This window comes from Tetrao urogallus (genome assembly GCF_951394365.1).
Source record: "Tetrao urogallus genome assembly, chromosome: 1".
Taxonomy (NCBI): Eukaryota; Metazoa; Chordata; class Aves; order Galliformes; family Phasianidae; genus Tetrao; species Tetrao urogallus.
The window spans coordinates 129,990,334-130,009,772 of record NC_136813.1 but is presented as its reverse complement, the minus strand read 5'-3'; the positions used below and the strand labels follow the sequence as shown (position 1 = coordinate 130,009,772).

The window sequence follows — 19,439 nt, the reverse complement described above, 5'->3', positions numbered from 1 at the left end:
ATTCTGCTCAGTGAGCCCAGATTTTCTTTCTGAAAGAAGGATTTTTTTTTAATTGTCTGTGATACATTCCATCTCTTCCCAGAGATTTCTGTTTCATAGAATATTTCTTCCTCCAATACTTACTAAGAAAATCCTAGAAATAAAGTTTTCCTTTTTTGAACATCTTAAGGATGCTGAGACTGCTGTTTCTTGCACTTCCCAGCATGAATCCCTGGCATCTTCAACAGCATAGGGCAGCTGGTGCCTTACCTCCATGCCTTATTTCTCGCAGACACTTCTTTGGGTTCCTGGCCCCATCAGCTCTCCTGGGCTTGCTGGAGCTTGGCTGATGAACGGGGTAGGGGGCAAGGAGGTCCAAGCTTCTGCCTGTACAAACCAGAAGTGCTGCCCACAGCACATGCATAACAGAGGCCAGAATTAGGAAACCTGCAGGTAGCTCTTTAAACAAATGATTGAGTTTTGTTTGTTTCAGGAGTACCAAGTGTTATACCAAAAGCTCTGGCATCAATGACAAAATTGTTTGCAATGCTATGCAAGTCTAGCACTCCTCTATAGAGAAATAAAATGTTTGCAAACATATTTAAATACTGTCAGTAAGTTTATTGTTAATGCACTAAAATTGAGCTTTTGCAAGCCGTATCAAGAAAAGGTTTGATCTGAAAATAAATTGATTTGTTATTCCTTTTCTTCAAAGATGCTACTTCCCATTCTATTGTTTCTAAAAATAAAATTTCTTGTGCTTCTCAAAGATGACAGTTTTCAAAGAGCTGAAAGCATTGTTGCATATTCTTGGAGAGAATGTGAAAGCATCTTGTGTAGCAGTCTAGATTCTTATGCTTAGTTTCTGAAATCAAACATCTTAAATCCAGATATTAAAAAAGTGGTAGAAGGATAAGATTGACCATTGGACACCTTGACTTTGGTTCTGGTTTTCCTTCAAAACGAATGGTTTTGACAGCGGAAGCAGTGTGGAAATACCTTGCTCCCCCTTGTGGGTACTGCGGTACAGGCTCATAACAGTGCCGTGCTTATCCTCAGATATTTTTCTTCTACATTCTAAGAACCCGGTATTTGGTTTTCAGTAACTTAACACTTTGGTCTTTGGAGCCTAGTTCTGTACTTCCTTGCTTTGGGAAAATTCTGAGACTGGGGAAGAGAGCAAGCAGGTTTCTGGGGTTGTGGTTTGGATTTTTTTTTAAGCTCCCGGAACATGTAAGTAAATCGAAATGTCGGATGGATGTCTAACTTCTTCTAAGACTTAGTTCTGGAGAAGTGTAAGAAACAGAAGCAAACTGGAACATAACATCTACTTGTGATGTCAAGAGTGTTTTATTTTCTTTGAAGTGTTGCTAATAGAAGTGGCTCTCAGGAATGGCTCAGGTAGCTTTTTCCAAATTGACCTACACCATTCTGTGTAGAATTACCTGAAAAGTACCCATTTGAGTGTGACTTTGTATTCATGCAACCTTTTAAATACTGTCCTTTATCCCTTTCTGAGGCTATATTGCACATCTTAGTTACAAAAGTCAGTGCCTCGGACCTGTGGAAGGAAAGAAAACTATTTTTGTCCTGCTTGTGCAGTTTTATTTTGTCAAAAATGTTTGCTCCTGACATGGTCCAGCTATCTCATGGGAATAGTTTTGTTTGTTTTCACTTTTAATCTTAACATAGAAATTTGAAGAATTAAAGTTTGTCGGGGGCACTTTTTATTCTTGTACCAAACTCAAATGGTTGTCTGTACAGATAAGGATATCCTAAGGGTTGGAATTATATCCCCCTTCACTGAAGTCAATATCATCAGTTTGATATACATGCCAAAAAGTTGGAGGGCCACACAGACTTTCTTCTGCAAAATCCCCACTTTTTTGTCCTGCACTCAGAAAGTTGCAGTTTTTATGGGATATGCAGTATCAGTTGCTACTCAAGTAGTTAAAACTTTACCCTTTGTTATATATTTGAAAATGGTCAATTTGGGAAAAATGGTATGTCTTTTGTGGTATCTCTATAAAAAGTTATTTTGAGAAAGATATAAGAAGCCTTATTTTATTTCAGTGTTGTTTAGGATACCAATTAACCTTTTTTCTACTCTTTGGCTTCTCACACTGCACTCCCTCAGCCAGAGGAGCTCACGCTGCTGCTAATAAAGCTGAGACGGCAGCAAGCTGAACTGAGTAGTATCCGGGAACACACACTAGCACAGCTCATGCAACTAAAACTTGAGGCCAACAGCCCAAAGGTCAGCTATAAAGCAATGTGTGTCATGTACCATTCTCACTAACTTTTAGTTATTCATTAATCAGTTTGCATTTTACCCATAGTACAAGATTCTCTGTCTGCTGTGGGTGTAGAATAGAATGTGACTGTGTATATGATGTTCTGTTATTAACCCTTTGGGGTCTTAGCAGATAGCTGTCTGATATTAGCTGAATTTAAATGATGTAGGAATATTTTAAAATATATTCTTGTTTACTTTAAAGTTGCAGGCTTTTAACCAATTGTTATAAGCAAAAATAGCAGTAAAAGATCATGAGATTAATCTATTGTTTATATTGCATCATATCAAATATGATCTTACTGCATTCTGTCAAAAGTATTAGGGCATTTAAAACATATTTACCAAAGGGTTTATAGTTGCTTGTTTAATCAAATATAGTAGACGTTTCATGTGAGCATTCTGTATTTTATGTGTAGAGCCAAAATGTAATGTAGTATTTCGTAGGCCAATTCATGACAAAATCTCATCACTTCTGTTTAGAGATCAAAACTTGTTAATATGTCACAAAAAGGCAGGCAAAGTAACATTATATTTCTGTCTTAAACAGTTCACTGTCTAGTTTACATATTTAAAAACTCTTTTCATGCATTCTGCACCCTTCTGTCCCTTTCCTTTTTCCCTCTAACTGCTGCCTCTAGAATGAGATTCTTTCGCATCACCTTCAAAGGAATGCCATATATTTGGACCATCAGGTGGGATTTGCAGTTTTCTTGTGTGCTTACTTTTCTTAATGCCTTTTGCCTGCTCCTATCAAGCTGGAAATACTTGGGAAGTAGGATTTTCACTGATTTTCATAAAGTTGCATATTTAATACATGACCATTTTAGGTTGCACAAATTAGCTTAGTTTATTACAGGCTTGACAGAGAATGAAAAAAGTAAACTGAAATTCTACTGAATACAATAGCCTTTTTCCAGTTATTTTTTCTATTCTTCATATCCTTCCTTTAATAACACTAACTGTAGCATTTTACCAGCATTAACCAAGGTGAAACTGTATTTCCAAGCTCATATGATAAACGTGCAGTTTATAAAATTAGAATTCTGATTATTTTACTTTCCAAATTAAGAAGAATTTGATGTTTCTGCAAGACATAAAATGAAAGGGAGATCAAACGTAGAATCATAGAATCATAGAATGGCCTAGGATGAAAAGGACAACAATGATCATCCAGTTTCAACCCCCCTGCTATGTGCAGGGTCGCCAACCATGAGACCAGGCTGCCCAGAGCCACATCCAGCCTGGCCTTGAATGCCTCCAGGGATGGGGCATCCACAGCCTCCTTGGGCAACCTGTTCCGCTGCGTCACCACCCTCTGTGTGAAAACCTTCCTACTAATATCTAACCTAAACCTCCCCTGTCTCAGTTTAAATCCATTCCCCCATGTCACATGTAAGAAGGTTTTAAATCATAGCTTAGCAAATAACTTTTTTTTTCGATTACTCGGTTGCTTCTTAAAGATTTATATGAGAATAAGATTTGTATAACTTCTGTTAATGTTTGGAGAAGGAATATGATTCAGTCTTCGACAGTGTACTTTATTGTCAAGGGAATAATTGTGATACCAAATTTCTCTTATTATGGCTTTGTTGCATGGTTAAATGGGACTCGTTTGCTAGTTGTATTTGAGAAGTTTTTGAATGTTAAATTTTGAACAGAACATAGAAAGTCACAAGAACTTAAAAGAAATATAAGCAACTAGATGTCTGCTAGTTAAAAGCATGGAAATCTCTAGAGCTTTTTCCAGTATTCTTTCTCCTAATTAAGTTTTTTGCCATTACACTTCAAGTGACTTCATCTTCCTCTGATCTCTTGGAATCAATGTCTAGATAGTGACCAATCCCATTAGATCTGCATTTCTAAACATTTTAACCTTGTTTAAGGAGCTGCAGGAGGTCTAAAAGTAGGGGAAAACTGTTCTTTGTAATTGCTAAATTTGGCAAATCCAACTCAAATATTCAACTCATTCCAATTCATCCAACTCAAATATTTCCAGCTCATGGTGTTTTGGAACAGGAAAATAATTCTGTCTTCAAAAATATAATTCATTGCTGAGGAAGAACAACTCACTGTGAAAACTGAAACTATGTACCACACTGCTACCTGATCAGCCAAGCTTGTCAATATAATACACAGGGTAAAGAGAATGGCCTTTGTATAATATGCAAAGCAGTATAAAGGATTTTCTCTTTACTTGTCTCAGATGAAATTTGTGAATGTAATGTGATAAAATGTTATTAATTCAGGGAAGTGCCAAAATCTTATAAACATGTCATCATTGCCTTTACCAAGGATGCAAGAAATTACAGTACTTCTTACAGTAAGAAATCAGTATCAAGTCAAAAATATACTAATCATAAAATCACGAAGAGCAGATTGGAATATTTGTCCTAGTTTCTCATTGGTTTTTCTTCTTTTCCCAGTATTAGTATTACACTCCCATCCACTTGCATTAAATAAATCCTCCCAAGAGTGTTTTTGCTTTGGGGCTAGTGTCTCATTTATGTCTTTTTATTGTTTTGTCCATTATCATTTCCCCTTTATGTTGAAAAGAAAAGACCCATGTTTCTCTTAGTCTGGGGCCTTTCCTCCTCATTATTTGCATCTATAACCAACCTTCATAGTCACTCACTTTGAATTTTAAATGCCCAGTGTACTTAAACATTTCCGCTCTTGATTTATATTTAATCTCTGAAAATAGAATTAAAACCCTCTCTTCCTAGAGCATTTGGTGGAATTCCAGTCCTATTATCTTCAGCTCTCACACTGTAGTCACAAAGAATGCAATACTTGCAGTGCTGTACGCAGCATTAATTAGCAAGTTCCTTCTCAGGTCACACAGAGGAATTTTCAGAAAGGCAGAAGTTCATGTGTAGAAACACTATCTTTTATATCGTTGCAGTAAGTTGTTGTCTGCTGGTTCGGTGGCATTCTTATCAAAACTCAAGAACATCCCATAGCATTTTATAAGTCTTGCTTCTTTTTAGTATAGCTGTTTCCCTTTGAGATGCTTGGAAATTCTGTTACATTTTTTGGTGTTTTTCTATTATGCTTTCAGAATTTTTGTTGTTGTTGTTGGAGTTCAGGGCTGGGGGGGGAAGTGCGGAGGACTGAAGAGGCTGATGCACACATACCCATCCATGTTGTTTCTTTGATGTTTTACAGCCATAAGAATTATTGTAGCCTTTTCTTCGAGTATGGTTTCGAACCACTCTGCTGCCTTAAGCTTCCTGGAGAGGCAGAAGACAGTTTGATTTGTCTTTTAGGAAGCAGTTATTTGGATGTAGGTAGCACCCCAGGCAATGCTGATTTGGTTGTCAGTGTGGAACATGTTAAGAGGACAAATATAATCTCTGTCTTGTGCATTACAGAATCTTAAGGGATTGTTTTTGTGTATTACTAAATCCAAGCCAGCAGTCTCCTTAATGTATTTATTGAATGAATTTGTACCCAGTAATTACAATAACGGTAACGGAAAGTAGGAACATATTTTTTAGATGAAAGCTAGACATGCTGCTTTTTCTCCTTTGTAAATACAGCTGTGGCAGAAGGTCCAACTTGAATCTCTCTGTTAGTACAGAAGATTCCAGCAAACTGCTCTTTGAACACATATTTTGATTTTACATTGCTAGTAAAACTTTTCTTTGGCTCAAAAACCCCTTTCTTCTGAGCTGAAGTTATCTCTGAAATTCTGTGTGTGTGTGTTATTGTAATCTCAGCATATCCCAGGCTGGTTTGTCACAGTGTAAGCTCTATACATTCTTTTTATTCTTTATGTTGAGGAGACTCTTTATGTGGATAGCTTAGGTATTTGTTCATATCTTTATTTCTCTTTTGCTGATCTTTTTTTTTTTTTTTTTTTTTTTTTTTAGCTTTTAGTTCTTAAGGGGTGCATAAAGATAAACAGAACTTGAACAAGAAGTTGTCAAACAAATGAGTGAAGGTTCAGTAGCCAGCATCCATGCTGTCTTAATGTTTTGCTCCTGTTTTCTCCTCTTCATCACCCTCTTTCTGATATGATGAAGGTGATTCTGGAAAAAGTAAATTCTGGAAGTAAATTAGAGGAGGATGGAATAGCACAATGGCTGTTTGGATAGGACTGACATAGAATCATAGGACCTCAAAGATCACCTGTTTCAACCCTCTGCTATGTGCAGGGTTGCCAACCACCAGACCAGGCTGCCCAGAGCCACATCCAGCCTGGCCTTGAATGCCTCCAGGGATGGGGCATCTACAGCCTCCTTGGGCAACCTGTTCCAGTGCTTCACCATCCTCTGCGTGAAAAACTTCCTCCTGATATCTAACCTAAACCTCCTCTGTCTCAGTTTAAAACCACTCCCTCTTGTCGTGTCACTGTCCACCCATGTAAACAGTTGTACTCCCTCCTGTTGATGCGCTCCCTTCAAGTACTGGAAGGCCACAATGAGGTCTCCCCAGAGCCTTCTCTTTTCCAAGCTAAACAATCCCAGTTCCTTCAACCTTTCCTCATAGGAGAGGTGCTCTAGCCCTCTGATCATCTTAGTGCCCCTCCTCTGGACCTGCTTCAAGAGCTGCATATCCTTCCTGTACTGGAGGCCCCATGACTGGATGCTGTACTCCAGATGGGGCCTCACAAGAGCCAAGTAGAGGGAGGCAATCACCTCCATCACCTCCCTCTCCCTGCTGGCCTCCCCTTTTTTAGTGCAGCCCAGCACATAGTCGGCCTTTCAGGCTGCACATATCCTTTATTAAATCTTTTTTTTTTTTTTCCCCAGCCTAAAATTCTGTGTCCTATATTAGCAACGTTTACGATGCAACTCTTAATTGTACTTTTCAAGTTTTTTGGAAAAGGTAGCGAGCTGACAAAGCCACCATTCTTGTTCTTTCTGCTGCATCTTCCCTTTTATTTTTTGAGAGCAGTGATCTGGGTGGGGTAGAAACAAGACTGTGTTGGATTATTGTTGGAAAAGAAAGCAAGAAGGAAAAATGCTTCTTCCTTCTTTGTTTTGGATGGAGGAGCAGAGGAAAGGCAGGAGAAACGCTTAGTCTAGTCCTGTTCCCACTGCTTTTGTTTTAGGAAGCTTGAGAGGAAACAGATAAAAATGCCAATCTGAGCCCAGACTTATGCCACCCATAGCACACCGTCTTATCTCATTAGCAAGGTCATCTGTCATGGTGGGGAGCTGCTATTCCAGCTGATGGCTGTCACCAGAACAGCTCAGGCTGCAATGTCATCTGTGCTGGCTGTTACCATAGCGTGGGAGAGAATTTAAGAAGAGGAAGGAAAAAAAAAAATGTCAGTAGCTTGGCATTACAGTTTAAAACATAAAATACCTGCTCAAATGCTGTCTTGTAAGTCATATGAGTGTTCATATGTGTCATATGTCAAGGAGGTGTTTTTACATCATTTCCAAATGATGAGAAAGCCTGCATATAATACATTAGTAAAGAGAAAAGGGAAGATGAAGTGTCTGGGGAGAAACAGTGAGTGAGAAAACTAAGACTTCTGGATGTGTTGCTGTGTGTCATCAGGCAGCTCATGCTTCAGTTTGCTTACGTGTAAGGAAAATCTTAATTCCAATTTTTAGAGATTTTTGTGATATCTTTAACTGGAGAGAAAACAAAGATATGACAGGATTTAAAAGATACCCTTTACTGTTCAGAAATTTGAGAAGCAAATTTTATTTGAATGTGAGAAAAATAGGGCATGTTTCAGTTATGAGCATGCAAACTTGACCAATTAGAAATTTCTTCAATGTGAATAGTGTCCAGTTTCTGTTTGACAGTGGCCTCATGATAATGCTTTAAAAGCACAAAACAGGCATTCTCTTTGCCTTTGAGCATGGGACTCACCGTTGTGGCCAGTAGCTCTCTGTTTTACTCTGCCAGTTCTTCGATACAGATTTCCCCTCCTGTGCTCACTTCAGTTAACAGAAGAGTTGATACATAGACTCTCATGAATATTAAACAGTCTGTCAGTTGGATTTAAAGTAAAGGAAGAACAACTTCTTGTGTCAGTTCTAATTTTCTATTTATGTAATGCTGCAGAATACGGAGTAAATAGGAGGAGTTCTTTGCTTGCTTTTTTTTCCTGCCTTACACAAACAGCATCATCAGCTTGCTTATTGAGATAAGGTATTCTGTTGGGTGATTAACGTAGCAGCTAAACAGACTATTAACTATGTTTAATGAAACAACAACAACAACAACAAAAAGAAGTCTCGTATCTATGACTACAAAAAAATCTTTCCTATAAGGAGAAAAAAAAAATAGTTTAAGTGACTTTTCAGTTTCTTTAGGAGATGAAAATTAAGTTTTTGTAATTTTTCACTTAATGTTAGGAAGGTCTATTTTTAAAATAAAAAAATCCCTATTGTGTTTCGTATACTTTTCTGAAGTCCTCAGTGTGTACAGCTTTTACTGTAATGATCCTGATCTGTTTTTTACTTTTACATACCTGACAGTAAATATAAATCAGTACAGAAGGTGTTTGACCAGCTCAGAAATGTAAAACTCAAAGTAGTTTCACATTCATATATGAGGATGGATAAATGAAATGACCAGTGATTCAAAGTTCCAGTCTATCAAACAGTTCAGTATATAAAGGCATTTTGTGATCTGCGAACAAAAATCTACACCTTGCTTTTGTATTCTGAAGGAATGTGTTTATCTATTTGACATACACTGAGTTACTAAAACTATAATTTCAAAGGTTTTCTGATTTCCTATTGCATAATCTGATACGCATCATTTCTATATCTTGCAAAGCCAGACCTATTTTAAGAATGTTAAGGATTTTTTAAAAGGGAAAGGTTTGTTCGAGTAATATTTCATTGGTTTGGGGCGGTTTTATGTGGTTTTGCTACATTTGTTTGATATCATTAAACTTTTCAGATGTTTGATATTACTGAATGATGGAATATATAAAAAGCATGGGGTAAAATGTAATCTACTGTATTATTAGAAAAAAATTAAAGTAGAGGCTATATTTTACAGTGTCGTCTTTCAAATCTAGCCATGCTGTAAACTGATGTTTGCTGTATGCTCCTCCTGATTTGAAATAGATGAAAGAGAATGAACCTTTAATCACCATGGTTCACACTATGATTGAGAACTCGGCGCTAAGACCGCAACTGTACCAGCAAGTAAGGTCTCGGATAGTGAATGAAATTGCTTTATCATCTGCGAAAACTTTTCTTAGCGACAGTTTTGGTTGTTCCTCGGATTTCTTCATAACATTGGTGTTTCTCTTATTTGCTTTGGAAAACCACGAGTCATCCATGCTTTACAAAATGCTGCAATATCGTTAGCATGGCTTTCACTGCGTTTTTTGTTGTTAAGTATTAAATGTACCCCTTCGAATAACTCTGTCTGGACTACTTAATTAGTTGGTGTCTTACGCAGCTGTCCAGTAAATTCATAAAACTTCCAATAAGCTTCCAACATCTGTCCTAGCATGATCCTATGCTATTAGTGTTCAAAGGTGCTTCTTTCTTTTGACCACTACAAAAGCATGTGAGTGGTGTTTACCTGGTCATTTCTGGCAATTATGTTTCATTCTAGGAAGTGGATTTACAGGTTTTTGATTGCACCTTCCAAGCCTTTAGCCACTGAAGAAAGGAAGGATCAAAATCACTTTGATCCGGGGACTGTAAATCCAAAAGGCAGTGTCTGTTAATAAAGTCACAGCAGCCTTAACAGTGCGCACTTGCAGAGTGTCTAGTGACAGATGTAAACGGTAAGATGGAAGACGAATCCAAAATGTGAATGGAAATATTGCCTGAGCATTGAGACCTGCATTAACTTATGAGCATGGCCAATACGTATCTGTTGGCATTGCAGCGTCTTAGGCATGCTGGAGCTTAGTTCAATAGCTCCTGCCACATCAGAGAATGTTTCAGAAGCTTTTATCCACAACTGCAACAAAGATGTAGTTCTTACTTAAATGAGGGTGGTATTTTACTGTAGTTGAAGCATGCAGTTCTGGCTGCCAGTTGGAAGTGAGTGTCTGAGGGACTCTCTTATGAGCTAAAATAAAGGTGCATAGTTCACAGAAAAAGAGAGGTTCTATGACATAAGTCATTTACTGGTATTTAGTGCTTTGTCATGTTTCTAAAGAAACCTGCTGAAGCTTAGTTTCGTGGTTGTTTTGGTTTTGGAAGTTAACTCCATCTCGTAGATTTGCTTGTGATTCAGGAAAGATCCATCTCAGGATCTTCAGGACTAGTGGTAGTCCAATTTGTGCTCCCAGGTGCAAAATAGGAGCTCTAACGTGGAACCTGAAGGGACCATTTGGAGAGGAATGAGAAAAGTATGGTGCCTTTGAGTCCAAAATGAAGGTGATTTTGCTGTTTTTTATTTTCTTTTAGAGAAGCTGGGCCATTACAAACTTTTTTTCAAGAAAATCACTTTTCTGTTTTAGACTATGTAAGATAAATAAGTTAATGTACATAGATTGAGCAGGGGTGCTTTGGATCTGTCAGAGTGAACTAACTCAGCTTCTACTGTTGATCAAGACATGATGAAGGTGTAGCTGTGCCTGGCTGGTCTGCCTGGCTACTTAGGAACACCACTAAAGTCAGAGTGCTTCTTATTGAAGCAGTTCTGCCAGCTAAGGGTATTGCTAAAAATCACTGCCTTCATCTTGCAGATATCCCCACTGTTTTCTTCCCTGACACTGAATAAGCACCTTTTTTGGCATTCTTGTCAAAGAAACAATGAACCTGAAGAGTCCTGAAGATTAAATAACCTTTTGTCATTAGAAATGTGATCTGCTAAGATCAGAGCATTTGCAGTGTTGGCAGGCTTGTTCAGAAGAACTCATGTGTTGCATAAATTGGAGAAATGCAAGACATGCTTTCATAGACAGTTTCCTATACAAAATATTTCATTAACTGACTTCCTGGAAAGGATAAAAACATACTGGAATTTCACAGCCTAATTAGTTTTCTAAATGTTTGTTATGCACAGTAAACACTTTCTGAAATTCCAGCAATGTATTTGAAAGCTTAAACAGCATTCAGTTTTTAATTTGAATAACACAAATCGTTTTCACCAATCATCTTTGGTAGTGCAGTTTAAAAGAAATAAAAACAACTGGGAGAAGCCTTGGGTAAGTGTCTTAAACCTGTTTTGTTGTCAAGTTGAACTAGTCTTTGACAAGTACAGCCATTCAGGCAGTACAGAAAGGATCTTTCTTTCTTAAGTTTATTCAGATCAAGTTTATGACTTAACTTATTCAGGTAGACAAAGGAAAGCAAGAAATGCTTGTGTTTAGTTAGGAATTAACCTTTTGCTTCTCCTTTTTTGTACTGATTAGTGGCTCTTGAGTAAAATAGATTAAAATTATCTATTCCAAATGTCTTCTTTAAAAGACATTTTAATTGTGATTGTTCATCTGTCACTGTTTTTAAAATTAATTATTTAAATCACTTTCATTTACATTAGTCTGCTCTATACACTGTACCATAAATATGCAGGTGTAAGCCAGGGCACTGATTCTGAATGTACGAGCAAGAAAAATAGAGGCCATTTGCAGCCTGGACCCATTCCTAACTTTATTATTTATTATTGTTTTTTTGCTTTCTAATGGTAGATAAGGAGTGTTAATTTTCTTTTCTAAAGTGGAATCTGCTAAATTTAAAAAAAAAAAAAAAAAAGGAAAAAAAAAAAGAAGGAATTATCCTCAATTCCTTTCATGTGTGCGAGTTTACTAATGGGAGTAAAATGAAAATGTGAGAGCAGCAAGCTGACATGTGCCTTTACTTGAATATTTGTTCTCAACACATGAAAAACATGAATAAAACTAGACCTGAATTTTATGAAGGAGATCTTGTTTCTGGCATGGCAATTCTTTTTATCACTATTATTTAACCAGCTGCATAAAATTAACCCATCTTTGCACATCACATTTTGAGATTTGTAGGCAGAAGTATTTCTCAGGTTTTGTTGTGAATGCACAGGTTGACTGTATCTTAGTTGAAAACCTAGTATTTCCAATTTGTATTTCTAATAAGAAATCTGCTGCATAATACCAGTTTGGAGGGGAATCTTACTTGTGGGTTAAGTGCCTGTTTGTGTTACTTCCCAATTGGAAGGAGTTGTGGAGAGGGAAAACAAACAGACAAGCAAACAAAATAAAACAGCCTCATGGAAGCCTGACTTTAACATCATGCTCCCCACACACAGCATGCCCTGCATTTTGTCCTGTTTCAATCTTTTAAGTTCCATAATTTTTCAGAGACATTGGCGTGTGTTCAGTTGTGAAATTTCCTGCAATAGTTACTGAGCCAAAATCATTAGCAGAGTCTGACAATAATACCTTCACTTAAATGTTTTAAATATTGGGTGCTTAAATAGGTCTTACCCCTCATGTCTCAAGAGGGTGATTTGCCTAATCTACATTTATTTGAAAAGAAGGTTCCCACTACAGACATTTTGTAGCGTCCATCACGGTGGTCTTGTCCCCTTCTGTGGCTCATCTGATCTCAGTTTTTGACAGCAATACCTTACAAAGTACATGACAGCTAGTTGACTAGTAGTTTCACAGTATGAAATGATTAAATTCTGCTGCATATGCACATTCACAGTGAAGATCATAGAACGTGAACAGAGCATTTAAATCAACGGGACTGGCTTATTAACAGAAGTTATTTCCAGTTAAGATTGCTTTTCTTTTTCACGTGCAAGACACACATTTGGCTGAGCCGTGTGCAGTTTGCCCTACAGAAATGCTAAGTTCCGTTTGGAGGTGTTCAGAGTGCTGCTACTTAGCATCAGCATGCAAAGTGTTTAAGTGCAGTTGGTAACAGGCAAGGTCTTCTTCGGATATGGGCAGAGAACTGTGGAGGAAAACTGAAGAAGCCTGCAGCAAGTCGTGCCAGTCTTTCAGTAGGTGGCAGTCTTTCCCTGGAATGTCCATGCTGGATAAGTGTAGGAGCAGTTTGATAAAGGAGGCTTTTGTTGAACGTGACATAAAATACATTTCAATAACTTGGTCGTTGGAGTTCTTATAATGCATTTTCCAGGGTTATGGGATTGTTAACCTTGCTTGCAATGTGTAATTGTGCTTTGTCTACTGCAATTCCTCTTACATTTCCAGTAGTGTGATAGCATTCTATCTATAGATTTTTGCCTTTAATTGATTTATAGACAGGCTGATCGAAGAGAAGCAGCAGTTTTGTCAGAGATGGATTGAGTGTTTCATATCATTTCTGGAGTTTTTTGTGTTAAGTGTATGTAAACTGTTGCAGCAGCAGCGTGGAAGTGATTGTCCAGAATTGTCTGTTGTGGTGAGCTAGAAGTGCAGACAAAAACAAGAAGTTGGCAGCAATTTTAAAGACGTGGTAGGATATAAATAAGAGGAATTAGCACATGCACACTATTCTTTGAAAATGCGTTTTTACTTTCAGAATGTTTAGGATATATTCCATCCAGGAGATAGACAGGGGCAGGGATGCTGAACTGAAAAGCTTTTCTCAACTTTGCTCTGATTAAGGTTGAACTGCTGAATAAAGTAATGACGCCTTAAAGAAAAAGAATAATAAGAAAAAAGATAATAGCTTTAAAAAGATTCCTTTTCCAGGCAACTCATATGAACTGTTGAGCAGTGTCTTGCAAACACGTTTAGCTAATACTGGATCATCTTTTTCTTGTAAAATCTTTCTGTTGTGAAGTATACCTAGATTTTCACTGTAAGTTGAAGACATTTGGCCTTAAATTTATATTGACCATGTTTATGAGTTTTGTTTAAATATTTCCATTCCTCATTTTTCTCTCATTAAGGCAAAATCTACATTCAAAAAACACAACTGTACAACAGTATGGGATTGAATAGATATCTTAAAATGCTAATATTTGTGGCATTCATGAGGTGCAAAAGTGCTGTGGCTTTTTTCATATTCCATCACTCATTTTCATAAAATGTCCATTTCAAAGAAAGTTACTGTGTGGTTTTAATACACTATCCATACTTTTAAATTGTCACCAGGTGCATTTGCATGAGGTATGTGGACATAACATCTTGAAATGAAACACTTAAGTGTGTTGAAGATTTATTGTATGTTTGGAATGCTTGTCTGATTAACCCTTCCCTAGTCCTTTTATTTATAAGTGTCCTTTAACATGGACGTGTGTTTTTATAGTTTTCTTGCACTATTAAGCCATGATGACCTAATTATATCATGCACATGAAAGGAAAGCATATATGTTGGGACTCAATGTACACATGTTTTTAATTAAATGGAATATTAAGGTTGATAGTGTTATGCAAGTGCTTACGATATAGGACAGTAAGCAAATTCTGTGTATGGTAGTCCATTCTAAAATAGGAAGCTGCCTTTTCTTCCCCGTGTATAGTTTAAATCTTGTTACAGATCAGTTTAGGGACTGAAAGAGGTAAGGACTTAATGTGAGGAGCTGTATTGAAGTAGTTGAAGGATACTGGTTTGCCTAGGTCCAAATTAAAAACAGAAGGATTTCTGTTTGTGGCATTTGTGTTTATGCTTTGAATGCTGTTGTTGGGGTGGGGGTTTTTCATAGGAGAAAGTAGGAGGGAAGATATTTGGCAACACTTACTGGGCATGTGTACGTGATGATATATTTTACAGATATTTTGTATGCTTATGTCATTCTGTTCTGACTTCAGATTCACTAAGAATATCTTCCTTGAGAATATACTTGATCTTAGTGGACCTAGAAGGGTTAATTCCAAGTAGAATGAGTCCCTGTATTTAGAATGCAGATATTTAAACATGCATAATTATGTATAAACTCTGTTTAGGTGTACTCTGGCAGTTTCATCTTTCAAGAATCCATGTTTGATTGAGTTACACCTCTTAAAATCCAGTTTGCATTAGAAACATAGCCTATTTTGTTTATATAACTTTTTACCAACACTGTTTGACATTCTACTTAGTTACCTTCAGTTACTAGATATTTTGGCTAACTATATATTGCTCAATGTGTTATGTTTGACATTCAAGCAAAAGCTGATATGCTGTATTAAAGCTCTTGAGCTGAACACTGGCTTTGTTTTCATAGTCAAATTAAGTTGTTTTATGGCAATATTATTCTTCCTTATAGTTAACACAAGAAGAATGTAGGGGTACACTATACAAATATAGAACTGAAGAGCTGGATATTGATGTAAGTAATTTGTATTTTTTCTTCACTGGAAATGTTGGTATTTGTTTTCTTCTTCTCATAATAATCTTTCCCTTGACATTTGGGTTTGGAATGCACTTCGTATAGGTGACTGCTAACAGAGATTGATCTGTGAATGTGAACGTGAACTTTTTTTTTTTTTTTTTTTTTTTAAGAATTTCTAAGTTGCAAGAAATATTCCATTTAAGGATGAAATTTGGAGTACTGTATGTGTTTAAATGTGAAATGTTTCTAGGAAAAAATTACTAAAGAGAGGAAAAAGTCTGTGGATGTAGTTCAGTTAGAAGCATTAGAGCAGTAATTTCTTAGGAAATATGACTGATACTCCAGAACTGAAATTGGCATGGTTGTTTGCCATTCAGAGTGTTGGTATGCTAGTTACTAAAGAAATGGGCCCTCGTGTTTAAGGTCAGTTTTGGTGGCAAAAAGATATGCACATACAGTCATACTTTGTATGCACAAGTGTACATATCTAACCATACATAAAAGTAGACATGCTGATTTAAGGGATGTTACTTTAAAGGTACAATTAGAGTTAGAAAGTCAAAGCAGCGGTGCAAGCTGAACCAAAAAGCTGTTCAAAAGGAAAACTGTTTCAGATTGATTAAAGTCCACTGAACAGTTATTCCAGAGCTGAAGGGGAACAGATTTATTTCTAGCCAAGCCTGGATTGGAGCCAAAACAGCAGAGTGTGGGTACTGTTAATAACTATCAAAAACTAACACCTGAAAGAAACCACGGGAAGAACTAGTGATGTGTACAATGTTATGTATAATAATGAAGAATATGTTGCTCAAAGGTGTTTTTTGCTAACTGTCTTTAAGTTATAATGATGTAGTTGTAGAATCAGAAATTATGCATTTTGAGCAATGTTGTGTCAAGTTGCAATAATGCTTATTTCATAGTGCCTTATGGTTTCTTGAGGTTAATTTGAAAATGCAACACTCATGCCTTCAGAACTTTAGAATTCATATTTAGTGGTAATGAAATTTATCTAGTCTCTTGTAATGATTTGAAAAAGTTATGTTTTGGTTATTTAAGATATTAAAAACAATTCTAATTGCAGTCATTTTCTGTTATATATTAGGCTAAGCTTAGCCGTTTATGTGAACAAGATAAAGTTGTACAAGCGCTGGAAGAGAAGCTTCAACAACTACACAAGGAGAAAGTAGGACAATTGTATTTATTACCTAAAGTGGATGTTATTTTACATGCTTATTATCAGAACATTGATAACTGAAATATAATGAAAATCAACCCAATGATGCAGAACATTAAAAATAATTCTCTTTATTATAATAGTACACGCTTGAGCAAGCTTTGCTATCAGCAAGTCAGGAGATAGAAATGAATGCAGATAATCCAGCAGCCATACAAAATGTAGTGTTACAGAGAGATGACTTACAGAATGGACTACTTGGCACTTGTCGAGAAGTATCGCGAGCTACTGCGGTAAGTAATACATTCTTGCTAGTAAAACTCAGTGACCTGTTAAATGGTTATCTTCATATTCTTAATTGGTTTGAGTTTTTGTTATTTTTCATTACATTCCAGCAGATCTCAGTTGTCTTGTACTTGCATGTATTTTCGTAAAAACTAGAACTTTCACTATATTCACCAAGTAGTCTTTAATTTTTCTTTTGCCGGGAATTGAGTGCATATTGGCCTCAGTTGTTGTGGTAATTTTCATTTTTATAATGTATGAATTTAATTACAGCAGAAGTAAGTCAAGTATAATAATAGAAAAATTTATCAGACGTTCCATCACATATGTAATTTGTTTTAAGCAAAAATATCTACAGAGTGAAAAGAAGAAAAGGTAATGCTTTCATGGTCTCTCTTAATAGTGGTCCATCGTATTTCAAAGATACTCTAGCTCATGCACTTTCGAAAACCTTAGACAAAAGTAGGGGAGCTTCTATTGAATCTCCTTTTTCACTTCATGAAACACAGGGCAACAAAGGAAACAGTCATTTTTATTTGCTTATGTAAGCCTTTGACATGGTTCTACACCACATCCTTATTTATAAGTTGGAGAGGTATGGATGTGAAGACTGGACTATTTGTTAAATGTGAAATTGGTTGACCACAGGGTTGTTGTTAATGGCTCAATGTACAGTGGAGGCCGATTGTGAGTAGTGTCCCCCAGGAGGTTATCTTGGGACTAGTACTCATTTTGTCAGTGACATAGATGACAGGGTTGAGTGTACTCTCAGCAAATTTGCAAATGACACCAAGCTGAGTGGTGCAGTTGACTCAATAGAGGAAGATGCCATCCACAGGGACCTGGACAGGCTTAAAATGTGGGTCCATGAGAACCTAATGAGGTTCAACAAGGCTGAGTGCATGGTCTTGCATTTGGATCAGAGCAATCCCAGCTATATATACAGACTGGGAAAAGAACTTGGTGAGAGAAACCCTGCAGAGAAGGACTGGATCCTGGTGGACAAGAAGCTGGACTAAAGCCAGCAGCATGCACTTGCAACCCAGAAGGCCAGCTGCATTCTGACCTGCATAAGGACAGTCATAGTCAGGTGGCCAGCAGGGAGAAAGAGGTAATGGTTCCCCTCTACTCTGCCCTTGAAAGGCTCCATCTGAAGTACTGTGTCCAGGCTTGGGGCCCCCAGCACAAGAACGATGCAGAGCTGTTAGAGAGAGAGTCACAAAGATGATCAGAGGGCTGAAGCATCTCTCCTATGAAGAAAAGTTGAGGGAGTCGGGCTTGTTCAGCTTGAAGACAAGAAGGCTCCAGAGAGACCTCACTGTGTCCTTCCAGTATTTGAAGGGAGCTTATAAGCAGGAGGCAGACCAACTTTTTAGATGGTCTGATTCTGATAGGACAAGGGAGAATGGCTTTAAACTAAAAGATGGGAAATTTAAGTTATGTGTTAGGAAGAAATTGTTCACTCACAAGTGATGAGGTGCTGGCACCTCTGAGAAGCTGTTGATGTCCCATCCTTGGAGGTGTTCAAGGCCACCCTGGGCAGCCTGAGCTGGTGGGGTCAACCCTGCCCTCAACAGGGCAGTTGGAGCTCGATGATCTTTAAGGTCCCTTCCAATTGTTGTAAAAGAGATTGGCTGGATGAGGAAAATGGAAGCATGGGAAACTAAAGGAAATCTTAGAACACCTCTCATCAACTTTTTGATTTATGCTAAATCAAATCAAGGGCTTGATCCAGGTTTAGTAAGGGGGAACGACAGAACTGACCTCAAAGATTGTTTTTGTGCCACCTTCTGGTGTTTGCAGTTTCACATATGTAAAAACAGGTGTATTAGCAAGCCCGGGATATTCCTGGCTTCCTGGTATACCTGTGACATTACAGGCAAGGTTGGATGACTTAGTTGTATTGCATAATAAATTTCATATACATGCACATGCTTTGCACTCATACCTATGTATTCTGTGTAATAAAGGAGACAAATTTACATCCATTTTGTGTTTTTTCTGCACCTGTGGAAGGGCATCTTAAGATCCACGTGCCTGCTAATTATAACAATGTAGTCTTAAGAATTCATCCTGGACTGTCTTGTAGTCTGTGAAAAGACAAAATGCCATTAGTTTGTATGTCATTCAGAATCATCAGAAGATGCTAAAGCTGTTTAATCGTGACATTCTCTACGACTGTATGTACACTTACTGCCAATCTCTATGAATTAATCCCTGATGTTTCATGCTATTGTATGAATAAAATTGCCTACTTTTTTAATTTTTTTTTTTTTAACTTGAATGTGCAAATGCAATTTTTTTTTTTTTTTTGGTCATATACTTAGGAACTGGAAAGAGCTTGGAGAGAATATGATAAACTAGAATATGATGTAACAGCAACAAGGAACCATATGCAGGAGCAACTTGATCGGCTTGGAGAAATTCAGGTCTGGCATTGGTCATAAGGATACATTTAAGTCTTTTTCATTTTCTATGTTTTTGGTTAAAAATTCTACACAGATGGAAAAAAAAAAAAAAAAAAAAAAGGAGGGGGAGAATGGAGAATGTGTGGTCTGGTAACTTACAAGATATTAA

The 19,439-nt window shown here is 37.2% G+C and overlaps 1 protein-coding gene across 3 annotated transcripts in view; it reads left to right on the top strand.

Moving 5' to 3' along the window:
• The window catches only part of PLEKHA5 (pleckstrin homology domain containing A5), a gene marked incomplete at both ends in the record, with an annotated part of 163,758 nt that overhangs the window by 129,390 nt on the left and 14,929 nt on the right, over positions 1-19,439 (top strand). For 2 of the 3 annotated variants that reach the window (XM_079546744.1, XM_079546743.1), the window contains 7 exons: positions 2,117-2,236; positions 2,914-2,967; positions 9,319-9,399; positions 15,338-15,400; positions 16,506-16,586; positions 16,721-16,870; positions 19,190-19,291. In XM_079546744.1, the coding sequence (XP_079402870.1) occupies positions 2,117-2,236; positions 2,914-2,967; positions 9,319-9,399; positions 15,338-15,400; positions 16,506-16,586; positions 16,721-16,870; positions 19,190-19,291 (651 nt within the window). The remainder of the gene's footprint in view (positions 1-2,116; positions 2,237-2,913; positions 2,968-9,318; positions 9,400-15,337; positions 15,401-16,505; positions 16,587-16,720; positions 16,871-19,189; positions 19,292-19,439) is intronic. The other variant, XM_079546745.1, reaches the window with a different exon arrangement.